Genomic DNA, 14,485 nt, shown 5'->3' on the forward strand with positions numbered 1-14,485 from the left:
TGGAGTATAGCTCCTTTGGGTCCATGTGTTTGTGGCTTGTTGACTTTGTTATGATTCTTGTTTTCTGTTCATTGGTATGACAAGGGCACCTGGTATAGGACGGAGTTCAGATCGTGCGATCTGAGGGCCTTTTTGTACTATCAGGAAGTTGGTATTTTGCAGGGCTTTTCTCTGGCCACCATCAGTCCCTTTCCTGTCCTTTCCTATTTTAGTCAGCAGGGGCCTCACCTTTTGCTAATCCTGTCATCTACCTGTGTATTGTGTTTTTCCTATATCACCGCAGTCTTTGAATGTGGGGAGATAGCTATTCTTGTCTATTTTCTGAGGCAGAGAGTTATTCATCTTTCCTACCTTTAGGATAGTTAGTTCTCCGGCTGGGTTCGCGGTGCTCAGGATGTTAGTTCACCCCTTGGCTACTTCTAGTTGTGATGGTTAGTAAGGGGATGGCGGCCAGATTAGTTGCCAATGCTCTTGTCACCTCTTGCCAATGATTGTGGTGGTCTTCCATGGTTCCGGATCATAACAGGTTCCACCATCATTGCAAGGTATTACACTGAACTTTTGGACCGATTGAAGGCAGCTCTGAAGGCCAAAAGGTGCGGCAAGCTGTCCAAAGGAATCTTGTTCCTGCAATACAACGCCTACGCTCACACTGCACAAGCGACCACGGAAAAACTGGCACTGCTGGGCTTCCAGCTGGTTGACTACCCACCTTATTCACCAGATCTAGCTCCCTCCGACTATTATTTGTTTACAAACCTGAAGAAACACCTCAAGGGTACCAAATTTCACACCATTCCTGATGCCATGGCTGCTACAGATGCCTGGTTTGAGGCACAACCGAAATTCTTCTTTTTACTAAGCTTACAGAACTTTAAATACCGATGTAAGAAGTGTGATGACATCAGTGGAGAGTATGTGGAATAAATGTAAAGTTTCATCATCCTATTGCGTTTCTTTCTGGGTAAAGCCAAAGATTTATCAGCAGCCCCTTGTATCCCTGATGATTGACTCTTTTTATATGACTTAATTATTGTACCTTATAAATGTTGTTAAGTCCAGATTTTGAAACATTTGATGCATCTGCAAGTTTTGCCAGGTTTTTCCTTATCTTCATCTCTTCTCGTTTCAGTAGATTATCATTGTGTGACCTCATGGATTCTAGACAGTGGTTGAGTTTCTTAAACTGGAAAACAAAGCTCTTAATTAGCATTATTATTATGAGTATTTTCACTCGGTAAATAAGTTTTTATTTATTTTTATGTATATTAGATTGTTGTAATTTATTATGAAGACACGTCTGATCAAAGTGGGTTCAGATACTGGGACCTTCAAGGTAGGACAGTACTTAGATTTGGTCTGCACTTTAATGAAGATGTGATTGGGTATAGGAGCGCTCAGAGCAATGAAGTTGTTCAATGCTAAAACATTTTTCTTGGCCAAATAGAATTAGTTTTCCAGGACTTAAAGGAGCCTGTTAGTAATATTATTGTACTTATTATTTGTCTGCCCCCAAAAAATGATGCTTTTTTTGTAAAGATCTCTGGTGCAAGTCATGATAAATCTAGACTATATGTCATGTGCAAATTAGGTTGAAGATACACAGGGGGCATGTCACTGCACTTTGACGGCTTCTTCCATACGTTCAGTGGTCCAGTCAGGGCTTCCATCCAAACCCCCACCAAAACTGGATTCATACGTATGTGCTGATGGGGTCAATGATGATAGTGATGCAAACAGAGTTATCGTGTGCTCTGTCGTGCACCATTTTCAGGACTGATGGGTGTGTGAGCAAACTCCCTGGTGCTGAAATTCTGCTCTCAGTGAATGACTATGGCATTTAAAAGGATAACAGAGATAGCGCTGATCACTGAAGTTAAAGTCAGATGACAACCTTGTCATGTAGCCAGCATCAGCTTTATGTGGAGTGGGCTCAGCTCCTGAGCCCGCTCCAAACACCCTGACATGCTACATGACATAAAGACACAAAATGAAGCGTAAAGGGGTTAATATCAATCAATATCAATCATGACTATCAAAACTATTAAAAAATAGCATAATATGTATCTTATACATAGTATGATGAAAATGAAAAAAAAAATGGCAGAATTAAGTGGAGTATGATGCCCTCACAGTGCCCCTCCTTCATTATGATGCCCTCACAGTGCCCCTCCTTCATTATGATGCCCTCACAGTGCCCCTCCTTCATTATGATGCCCTCACAGTGCCCCTCCTTCATTATGATGCCCTCACAGTGCCCCTCCTTCATTATGATGCCCTCACAGTGCCCCTTCCTTCATTATGATGCCCTCAAATCTGGGAGTATCCTGCTGGATCTAGGATGACTGGGAGGTATGGGGGATCTTTTGTAGGATATAGATAATATACCTAATACATAATATACATATACAGGAGATAGACAGGTGGAAGTATTGTAGCCTTTATATATATATATATATATATATATATATATATATATAGATAGATAGATATGACTAAATGCGTGGAAGCACATACCGTATATGTATTTTCTCATTTGGAGATCTTCCAAATTTATGCTTTATTTTACAGATGCATCATTAGTACATGGACACTTTCTGCTCCAATACCTGAATGGATTCTCTATTATTAGAAACTCGCACTGCTTTTGCCCTGTTGCGCTGTAGCCCGTGCCTCGCTGCACCTCTCATGTTCATCCCCTCTGCATAGGACGAATCTCTGGTGAATGAAAGATCGTATCATCCTCCATGTGTACCGATGGCTACCATAGTGGGTGAGAACTGTACGTTCCTCCGCTCTTCATTGTTAGGAATGTGCTGTGCTACCATGGCAACAAGTATGCAGATACAGACAACTGTGACATCAAAGAGAGGAAATATCTATCTATCTATCCCTCTATCTATCTATCTAATATCTATCTATCTATCTATCTATCTATCTATCTATCCCTCTATCTATCTATCTGTCTATCTATCTATCTATCTATCTATCTATCTATCTATCTATCTATCTATCTATCTATCTATCTATCTATCCCTCTATCTATCTATCTATCTGTCTGTCTATCTATCTATCTATCTATCTATCTAATATCTATCTATCTAATATCTATCTATCTATCTATCTATCTATCTATCTATCTATCTATCTATCTATCTATCTATCTATCTATCTATCTATCTATCTATCCCTCTATCTATCTATCTATCTATCTATCTATCTATCTATCCCTCTATCTATCTATCTGTCTATCTATCTATCTATCTATCTATCTATCTTTTGACACATAAATAAATTATATGGTATATATAGAATAATCATATTTGTCAGGGGCCCATCAGTTAAATTCATCCTAGGGGTCCACCGAATGTAAATATCACGCGACCCTGATTCACATATTCCTAGCCGACACATTTTCCCTTGAGAAAAAAAGTTGGCTGCAGCTACATCTCCAATGAAGTATATGGGGGGGAATTCATAGGATTTCATTCACTCAAATTGTATAGATCCTAGAGAGGCCATTTATCTTTTGGCTGTTCCTGTTCAGCCCATGGACCGGGCCAGCCAAAGGGCTGGAAACAGTGACATACCACCTGTGAGTTGGGGGAGCCCAGCCACGTTATCATACACCCAGTGTCTTAATTTCAACAACATTGGATTGGGGAGCTATTGGATCCCTGCTCCACCAATCATTCTGTGCATGCGAGTCTCAATGCAGAAGATGTGACTATGACACTAGATCAAACTTGATTCACGGGGCTTAATTTCTCACACAGAACAGACTTGATCAGCGCATCTAAGGTACGTCGGTGAGGTGATTAGTACTTGTGGGTATGTGTTTCATTGACAGTCAGCACTTGTTGGTAGAAACTATGGGGGCATCATACTGTGTGTCTGGCTATGTGGCCATTGTACTGTGTGGGGGGCTTCAGAGTCATCGTACTGTGTAGATGGCTCTGGGGGCCATCATATGGTGTGGCGTGCTGTGGAGTCATCATACTGTGTAGATGGCTCTGGGGGCCATCATATGGTGTGGCGTGCTGTGGAGTCATCATACTGTGTAGATGGCTCTGGGGGCCATCATTCTGTATGAAGGACTGTGGGAAATCATAATTTATATGTGAGATCCAGAGAAGGACATATCATTGGTGCAGACTGTGCAGCCGCACAGGGGCCCAAGAGGTAAGAGGGCCATTTCTACCTCCAAAGCAGGTGAAATTGTGCATTGTGATGAGCTCTTAGGCTGCAAAGGGCCCATATATTGTTCTTACACAGGGGCCTTCTTCGGTCTGTGTCCACCAATGGTAGTATTGTCGCGGGCGGAGGGGACGCGCTCGCCACGCTCGGGTCCGCGGCTGCTGCTGCTGCTCGGTGGCTCGAGCGGTGGGCCAGACCCGGGAACACGAGCAGCGCTCCTCGCCCACGAGTGAAAAGGGGGTGGTTTGTTTTGGGAGATAGTTCGTGACGCCACCCACGGGTTGTGGTGATTATAGGCACCACCGCTGCTGGTGATGGGGATCCTGGGAGAGATGGTAGGGAGCAGCTAGGATGTTGTCCCCTCCGTGTGTAGGGGTTGGTGATCCCGGGGCCCGGTGGTGTAACGAGGAGGCTGGATGGCTGGGGTGCAGGGTTGCAGGGGCAGCGCGGCGCGGTGCCGGATGGCACTGTTGTACTCACTCAGACACAGATGCACAGAGTCTCTTGTAAACCAAACGGCTGGATGGACGGGCCTGTAACCGGCTGCAGTGTTTGTGCTCTCCCCGGACAGTGTGATGGTGGCTGTCTTTCCCTGCACCTTGTTAGGATGTTGTGCATATCGTTTGTTTTCTTCATATTGTATTTTAATCCATGTACCTGCAATGTGCTGTGATATATTTGAAGCCAGTGGATCAAGAGTTAATTCTGAGGATCTCAGCAAGAATCTACACCTGTTTGTTTTAGAGGACTTTTTCATGTATGGGTATAAAGAGGACTCAGTTTACATAGTAAAGCCACTTGACAAAGGCTACACTCCTGTAGCCGAAACGCGTCGCTGTTGTGTCAGTATCCATGTAGGACATTGTCTTAACTGTTCATATGTTTATATGATCGTTTTTACTGGAAACCAAGCAGAATAAAGCATCTGGAAATTTACTGGCATACCTCTCCTTCTTGCGCTGGGCAGAACTCTTCTTTCTTCATTATACACAGGTAGCAGCACCTGCAGCCCGAGCAGCAGAAGGAAATTCGAGCACATGGAATGGGTGAGCTGAAAGTTTTTCTCTTTATTATACTGTGTGGGTGGCTCTAAAGGCTGCTTTACACGGTACGACTGATTGTGCAATTTCACAATCGATCGTACCCGCCCCCGTCCTTTTTGCGTCACGGGCAAATTGCTGCCCGTGTCACACAAAGTCAGTTACCCCTGTCACACATACTTACCTCTCGTGCGACCACACTGTGGGCGGCGAACGTCCACTTCCTGGAGTGGGAGGGACGTTCGGCGTCATAGTGGCGTCACACGGCCGCCGGCCAATGGAAGCGGAGGGGCGGAGATGAGCGGGACGTAAACATCCCGCCCACCTCCTTCCTTCACATAGCCGGCGGCGGCCGTGTGATGCAGTTGAGCTGCTGTTCATCGTTCCCGGGGTGTCACACGGAGCAATGTGTGCTACCCCGGAAACGATGAACAACTAAATTAAACGATATTATGGAACCTAGCGAGCAGTACACGACTCACGATTTGTGAGCGATACTGCGTCGCTAGGAGATGTCACACAGGCCAGCATAGCCAGCGATGACGGATGTGCGTCACAAAAACCGTGACCCCGACGATCTATCGCACGATTGATTGTCTGGTGTAAAGCAGCCTTAAGAGTCATCAGACTGTATGCGTACATTGAGGGGGCCATCATACTGTGTGTGTGTGTGTGTGGGGCTATTGGGCCATTATACTGTGTGGGTGGCCGTAAGAATCATCAGACTGTGTGGGTACAGTGTGGGACCATCATACTGTGTGTGTGGGGCTATTGGGCCATTATACTGTGTGCGTGGCTCTAAAGGTGTTTTTACACGCTACGACATCACTAAAGCGATATCGTTGGGGTCACGGATTTTATGACGCAAATCCGGCCGCGTTAGCGATGTCATTGCGTATGACACATATTAGCGATTTTGAATCGTTGCAAAAACGTTCAAAATCGCTAATATCGGTGACATCCCCCCCTGATCTCAATTATCGTTGCTGCTGCAGTTACGATGTTGTTCGTTGTTCCTGCGGCAGCACACATCGCTATGTGTGACACCGCAGGAACGAGGAGCCTCACATTACCTGCATCCACCGGCAATGAGGAAGGAAGGAGGTGGGCGGGATGTTCGTCCTGCTCATCTCCGCCCCTCCGCTTTGATTGGGCGGCCGCTTAATGACTTCGCTGTGACACCAAACGAACAACCCCCTTAAAAAGGAGGCGGTTCGCCGGTCACAGCAACGTCGCTAGGCAGGTAAGTAGTGTGACGGGTCCGGGCGATGTTGTGCGCCACAGGCAGCGATTTGCCCGTGTCGCACAGCCGATGGGGGCGGGTAGGCTCGCTAGCGATATCGGTAACGATATTGCAGTGGCCTTAAGAGTCATCAGACTGTGTGGGTACAGTGTGGGGCCATCATACTGTGTGTGGGGCTATTGGACCATTATACTGTGTGGGTGTCTCTAAGAGTCATCAGATTGTGTGGGTACAGTGTGGGGCCATCATACTTTGTGTGTTGGGCTATTGGGCCATTATACAGTGTGGGTGGCTGTAAGAGTCATCAGATTGTGTGGGGCAATGATATAGTGTGGGGGGCTGTGAGGCACATTGTAAATTAGATTTTTTTAGCAATATTTACAAACTTTCTCATGTTTCCACTAAACCAGTCAAAACCTATGCGCTCATGGCATCATCATCATCATCTTCATCATCACCTATGGCATGGCATCATCACAGTGCCAACACAGGCACTGACTTTTCCTAGATGATTTCACTTTAGGGAAACCTCATTGGTTGTTTTTGTGAGTGGGCTTTGCAGTTGTTCTTGCAGAGGTGGCCTTCACTTTGTACTGTTACATATGGAGAGCAGGTGGCTTTCCAGAAGAAGCCACTTGAAGAATGAGCATGTCACTTATTTTAACCGCTGCACTGTTTCCGAACCCTGAAGCCGTTAAGAGAATTTCATAAGGTGGAACATACCGTAGCTGTAGAAATAGACATGTACCAAACATCAAAAACCCATACATTAATATATTGCGAGTAAACAAAAAAATTCCAAGACTGAACATGAAATTCTTACTTTAAAATTCTCATCAGACTGTATGAAGTTCATTGCAATATCATGGCGAACTTCTTAGAGGGTGCATAGCCTTAAGGGTGCAAAGCTGCACATCAACCACCACCACAGAAAAGTGCTCCAGCAGGCAGGTGACCTGGTGACCAATGCTGTGTGGATGAGTCCGCATGGCTTCAGGCCACACCACTCCAAAAGCACAGTACAATATCAACAAGCACTGAAAAGAAGTGACATGCTCATTCTTCAGGTGGCTTCCACTGAAAAGTTGCACGCTCTCTATATTTACCATGCCATGTAGGGGACACAGTCAGCATGTGGAAGAAAGTCCTCTGGTCAGATGAGATCAAATTAGAACTTTTTGGGCTACATGTAAAGTGCTATGTGTGGCAGAAAACTAACCTTGCACATCGCCCTTAAAACACCCTCCCCACCGTCACACATGGTGGTGGCAGCATCATGCTGTGGGGAGATGTTTCATCAGCAGGGACAGGAAGCTGGTTAGAGTTGATGGAAGATGGATGGAGATAAATACAGGGCAATCCTAGAGGAAAACCTGTTAGAGGCTGCTAAAGACTTGAGACTTGGGTGTAGGTTCACTTTCCAGCAGGACAATGACCCTAAACATCCTGCCAGAGCTACAAAGGATGGTTCAGAGCAAAGCATTTTCATTTGTTTGAATGGCCCAGTCATAGTTTTCCACCACACATAACATTTTGAATACTGCCCAAAAAGTTCCACTTTGGTTTCATCTGACCAAAGCACCTTCTTCCATATGCTTGCTTTGTCCTCTACATGGCTTTTGCAAACTGTAAACAGGACTTCTCATGGCTTGCTTTCAAAAATGGCTTTCTTCATGCCATTCTTCAATGAAAGCCAGATTTGTGCAGTATACAACTAATAGTTATCCTGTTGACAGATTCTCACAATTTTATGCCTGACCTGTCTGGTGTGTTTCTTGGTTTTCATAATGCTGTTTAATCTCTACAATCTCAACAAACCTCTGAGGCCTCCAAAGAACAGCTGTAGTTATACTGAGGATAAATTAACCCACGTAGACTCAATTTACTAATTAGGTGACTTCTGGAGGCTATTGGTCACTCAGGATTTTATTTAGGAGTATCAGTCTACAGGGGGATGAATACAAATGCACGCCACAATTTTTAGATTTATATGTTTAAAATATATTTTTAAAAATGTATGATTTAATTTACACTTCACAAATACTTGCTACTGTTGGTATTTAATATAATACATTTAAGTGTGTGGATGTAATGTGAAAAATGTGGAAAAATTTGCAAGGTATGAATACTTTTTCAAGGCACTGTACACTTTTTTGATATTCACTATAAGACTTTTTGTGGACTAACCTTTTTAAATAGAGTCTGTCATCGTTTTTTTTCTTCTACCCCATCTGCGGGACACATGATATAGGGATAGAGACCCTGAGTCCAGTGATATCACTTATGGGGTTGCTTTGCTGTAGTATTAATTAAATTATATTTTTATCTGCTGCTCATCTTCCAGTTCTCTGAAGGCTCTGTATAACCCCCCCACACCACTGATTGGCAGCTTTCTGCCTATGCACAGTGCACACAGAAATCTCAGGTCAGCTCATATTAGTTGAATATTTCTTTATCATTGCTGATCAGTTTGAAGCACTTACATGCTGTAAATTCCGTGTCTTGTATTTGATAACCTAAAACAACTTTACTTGTATGCAAAAGGAATACAGAGGGCGATTTGACCTTGCACAAAGTAGGGCAACCTCAGCAGTACTCATATAGATGTGTGATTCATTATCGGAGAGGTCTGCACTGTCAGACGGGTGGACAAGACGACCCAGGTGGCAGTCCTTAGATTCTTGTCTAACACAAGCAAAAATGTCCAGACAGAGTGCTGAATCCATATGTCATAGGGGAACTCTTCTTCTATCCAAGTGTCAACACATGTTTTGAAAGCAAAATCCCATCTGTAAATAATTAAGCCTATAAGAATGACAGTAACTTTGTGGGTCTATGAATAAACAGTGCGGGGAAGGTATTATTATACCATAAGGACACATGTGCATGAGTTCATTTGCATACATTGCAATTTGCCACTCAAATAAAGATGGTAATAAATTGATAATTGGGATGTAATAATAACACTTGTCCACTGGAAGATATTATATTAAAACTTGGCATCTAGGTATGCATTTTACATTGGCTCAATGTACAGTAATCTCTCCCCCCCCAAAAAATATATATGTGTTTACGGTTCGGGGTTCCATTGTGCCTCGAACTGGTCCAGTCCCGTCATTGACTCCCATATTGGGGTCAGTCAGCTCCGCAGCGCCACCCGGCTGTTGCTTGAGGAATCAGGTGGCTAGAGTTTTGTACCCTCCTGAGCCCAAGTGCTCTTGCAGACAAACTGAGCATGTGCACGATGTCATCAATGACAAGGCGACCACTGATTGGTCATCAGTGACATCAGCGATGAAGTGGCAGCCGCTGATTGGTCATCATGACATCAGCCGTGACGTGGCAGCCTCTGTATGACTGCAGCCGACGCCATGTGGCATGGGCCAGGGAGGTGGCTATAAAAGATCTGTAGCTCCGCCTATCGGGACGTGAGCATCACATACCTGGTGGCTATCCAGGCTGTCAGACTGATTGGGTTCAGGCGCCATTTGTAGTGTTTGTGGCAGGTGTTTGTATGGATCTTTCTTTGAGTACCCGATAACGCTAACCAGGTGATCCACGTGGTCTGACGTGCTCCTTCGCATGTGACCAGTAGTCTGCAGTGCCAGTGGCAGACTTGTGTGTATGTGCCAGTGTGCAAGTGATTTTAGGGCAGGCACTTGTACCAGGTATTCGTGTCTCGGTACAGCTGTGTTTCGGTACGGTGAGGGTCAGGGTCTTTATGGTCTAACGTGCCTCCTACGCACGTGACCAGTCTGCAGCATCAGTGGCAGACTTGTGTGTATGTGTGCCAGCCCTGGGTACCCAGTGAGGCTAACTGGGTGGCCCACTCATTCTAACGTGTCCTCTACGCACGTGACCGATTCCTTTGTATCTGTATGCGGTCTGACGTGCCCCTGTACGCACGTGACCGGTTCAGTGGTATGTTCCAGGTTTCCCAGTGACGCTAACTGGGTTACCTTTCGGTCTGTCGTGTCCCTACACACGTGACCGATACCTGTTGCATTTCCTTCGGTTTTAACGTGTCCCTACACACGTTAGCATTACTCGTACACCTGTGAGGTTAACAGGGACACACTATACGTTGGGGTGTGCCCTTAAAACATTCCCTTTGTTTTCTTTGGTTCTCCTGAGTTGCTGTATTTCGTCCTCCTGTCCCTTAGTGGCTTTAATACCTGCCCGGTGGACTTTGGGCAACGATTGATATTGTGGCGCCCTGGACAAGCCAGGCCGTCACAGGTACTGCAACATCACACCCCACACCCCGGCTAGGCATACCGAAGTCAGACAAAAATCCTTGTTGCCTCCCTCCAGGGGCTGATGTCCACACAAGGGGGTGGAGCCAGGTGGTTGGCCCCACCCACCGAGGAGTTCACAGTCCTGGAGGCGGGAAAGGAAGGCAGATCAGTTAGGGAAGTTGAAGAGTGAAGTGGTAGTGGAGCAGACTGACCGTGTCCGGGTGCGTGGCCCGGGCACATACAGCAAGGTTGGCAGACGGTGGTGACCGTCTGCAGGCGAGGCTGATTGACGTGAACCGTAAGGACCGGGGACGGGCGGTGGCCAGCCGGTACCGGATCGGGGAGCGAAGAGAAGCCAGCACCATTCGGCAGGGCCTACGGACCCCGACCAGGCTTGGAGTCACCGTAAAACTGGTCAAATCCGTTAGCGAAGGGAACCTCCGGGGTTTCCTAGCAGTCAAGACCCGATTGAAGGCTACCGCTCAAACCGTAAAGGGAAATACAGTCACCGCCAAGGCTACAGTTCCCAGGGCCAGAGCCTGCGGGCAAAAGGGGCTCCCTGAGCATCCATCCAAGCTGGGGAGCGGGAAGCCACTAGAACCAAGAACTTAACACAGGTGCAGGGAAAGGCAGTCACCGCCAACCTACCGGGAGAAGAACCACCGCAGCTGTCTGTGGGACCCGTCCATCCAGCCGGCACCTCGCCAGGCCCCGTAACCCACCTGCCATTCCTCCCTCATCGGGCCCCGGGACAACCAACCCCCCTACCCGCGGAGGGGAAGAACAACATCCAAGCTGCTCCCTGTCATCGCTCCCGGGATCCCCGTCCAGAGCAGCGGTGGTGTCACAACCTCACCACAACCGTGGGTGGCGTCACGAACAATAAATCCCCAAAAACATTCCCCTTTTCACTCACGGGCGAGGAGCGCCGCTCGAGTCCCCGGATCCGGTCCACCGCTCGAGCCACCGAGCAGCCAGCGAAGTAGCAGCAGTGCCGGACCCGAGCGTGGTGAGAGCAGCGTCCCCTCCTCCGCCCGCGACAATATCATATTATTTTATATTCAATCGTCCCCTCCGTAATAATATGTATCCTGAATCAATATCCATGTCTGTGTCCTGGTGCCAGCCTGTGTTCCTGTATCCTGACGCTGTGTCCAAGTCTTGGTGTCAGCCTGTTCTCGTATACTGAAACTGTGCACATTTCCTGGTGCCAGCCTGTGTTCCTGTATCCTGAACTCGTGCCTGTGGCCTGGTACCAAATAGAGTTGAGCGCGGTTCGTGGTTCTCCAGTTCGCGGTTCGAGTGATTTTGGGGGGTGTTCTAGATCGAACTAGAACTCAAGCTTTTTGCTAAACATTCGTTAGCTCGAGTTACGTTCGAGAACGGTTCTAATTACTAGCTGGCTTTTCACTGTAATAGTGTAAGTCACTCTGTGACTCACACTATTATGAAATTTCAGCGTATAGCGTGCGGGGACTGCGTGTTCAGATCACTGCTGCTGGGATAATGGCGACCGCCATTTTTTTTTTTCTTTTCTTCCTTCCATCCCTAAGCGTGCGTGTAGTGGGGCAGGGCAGCATGTCAGCCAATCCCAGACACACACACAGACACTAAGTGGACTTTTTGCCTGAGAAGCAAGGGCATGTGTCATAGGCTGTAAATGTCACATGTCCTTGCATTATAAAAATGGACATTTTGTTCCAGCACGGCATTATCTGCCTTCTGCGTCTGGGTGTCAGTCACCTCTCACGAAACTCCTGTCGCCGATCCTGCTGTGTACGCTATACACACAGCGTTCTACAGATTAGGGACAGAATTTTATTTCAGCCCTTGTAAGGGCTAATTACAGCTGGCTCAGAGCCATAGGTGACAGTCAGGTCCGTGCAGGGCCGGATTATAGGCTGGGCAGACGGGGCTTCAGCCCAGGGGCCCCCACCACAAGAGCTTCTGAGGGGGCCCCCACCACCATCTGTGTGGCCGCCATTTTATTAACGCCGCAGTGTTCATGACCGCACTGTACCTTTAAAGATTTTCAATCCCGGCCGGCACTGTGCTGCAGACACTCCCACTGCACGCTGTGTGGGCTGCGTCTGCATGGATGACGTCACCGCGCGCCTGCTGTTGCTGCTTCTTCGTGCTGTAGAGGAGCTTGTGGGAGGACCGGAGCAGAGGCCTCTGTGGATGACGGTGAGTGTGACGTCATCCATCATGGTGCCTGGCAGGAGGTTGCAGTGAGGAGGGAGCAGGATGGGATTCCATAGTGTCAGCGGCAGCTCTGGCGGCAGGACCAGTGTGAGTTATTGCAGGAGTGTGAACTGCTGCAGATCAGGTCGGGCTGTCAGTGCCGGGTCATTGGCCTCATCACTCCCCTGCAATAACTCACACTGAGCTCCAGCACAAACATCACTACACAGATCCTGCACTGATCACATCTGAGCCTGCAGCACACATTATACTATATGGCCCATATTACATATAGAATATGTGAGGTGCTGTAGGCCCAGGTGTGATCAGTGCAGGACATTGTATATCTGTTCACATGGTATACCACATCCAGTGTACAGAGTAGTGTGATATACTGTGTACATGGTATACCATGTCCAGTGTACAGAGCAGTGTGATATACTGTGTACATGGTATACCACATCCAGTGTACAGAGCAGTGTGATATACTGTGTACATTATATACCACATCCAGTGTACAGAGCAGTGTGATATACTGTGTACATGGTATACCACATCCAGTGTACAGAGCAGTGTGATATACTGTGTACATTATATACCACATCCAGTGTACAGAGCAGTGTGATATACTGTGTACATGGTATACCACATCCAGTGTACAGAACAGTGTGATATACTGTGTACATGGTACACCACATCCAGTGTACAGAGCAGTGTGATAAACTGTGTACATGGTATACCACATCCAGTGTACAGAGCAGTGTGATATACTGTGTACATGGTATACCACATCCAGTGTACAGAGTAGTGTGATATACTGTGTACACACATCAGATGGTATATAATGTGTATATTGTATATCTGGTGTCTGTATCACAGTAAACCCGGTACTATGTGAGGATGCCTAACAGTATCTGGGTCTGTACTGTGCTATATACTGGCTGTAAACTACATGAGGATTCCTAATACTATTTGGCTCTGCACTGTGCTATATAGGGGCTGTGTACTACGTGAAGGTGCTTAATATTATCTGGTCTGCTCTGTGCTGTATAGGGGCTGTGTACTATGTGAGGATGCCTAATGCTATCTGGGTCTGCACTGTGCTATATAGGGGCTGTGTACTACATAAGGGTGCCTAATGCTATATGGGCCTGCATTGTGTTATATGGGGGCTGTATAAGACATGAGGGTTCCTACTGCTATATGGGTCTGCATTGTACTATATAGGGGCTGCTTAATGTAATATGGGGGTTGCATAGTTACATATGGGGGTTGCATAGTTACATATGGGGGCTGCAAAGTGCCATATGGGGGCTGAATAGTGCCATATGGGGGCTGAATAGTGCCATATGGGGGCTGCATAGTGCCATATGGGGGCTGCATAGTGCCATATGGGGGCTGCATAGTGCCATATGGGGGCTGCATAATGCTACATGGAGGTTACATAATACTATATGGAGGACTATGGGAGCTTCACACAACTATTCCCCCAGAGTTGTATGTCCCCTCCACCCCAGAGCTGTATACCCCCAGAGCTGCATGTCACCCCCCCACCTCAGAGCTGTTTGTCCCCCCACTTCAGA

The 14,485-nt window shown here is 46.8% G+C and overlaps 1 protein-coding gene across 2 annotated transcripts in view; it reads right to left on the bottom strand.

Annotated features, from left to right (window-relative positions):
* Positions 1-2,802, bottom strand: part of C10H16orf78 (chromosome 10 C16orf78 homolog) — a 29,619-nt gene extending 26,817 nt beyond the window's left edge. The window contains exons 1-2 of one of the 2 annotated variants that reach the window (XM_075326790.1): positions 2,610-2,802; positions 1,040-1,186 (exon numbers count right to left, since the gene is read on the bottom strand). In XM_075326790.1, coding sequence (XP_075182905.1) covers positions 1,040-1,186; positions 2,610-2,696 — 234 coding nt within the window. In that variant the 5' untranslated portion in view covers positions 2,697-2,802. The other variant, XM_075326791.1, reaches the window with a different exon arrangement.
* Positions 2,803-14,485: the final 11,683 nt, after the last annotated feature.

The sequence above is a fragment of the Anomaloglossus baeobatrachus genome, chromosome 10 (genome assembly GCF_048569485.1).
Source record: "Anomaloglossus baeobatrachus isolate aAnoBae1 chromosome 10, aAnoBae1.hap1, whole genome shotgun sequence".
Classification (NCBI taxonomy): domain Eukaryota; kingdom Metazoa; phylum Chordata; class Amphibia; order Anura; family Aromobatidae; genus Anomaloglossus; species Anomaloglossus baeobatrachus.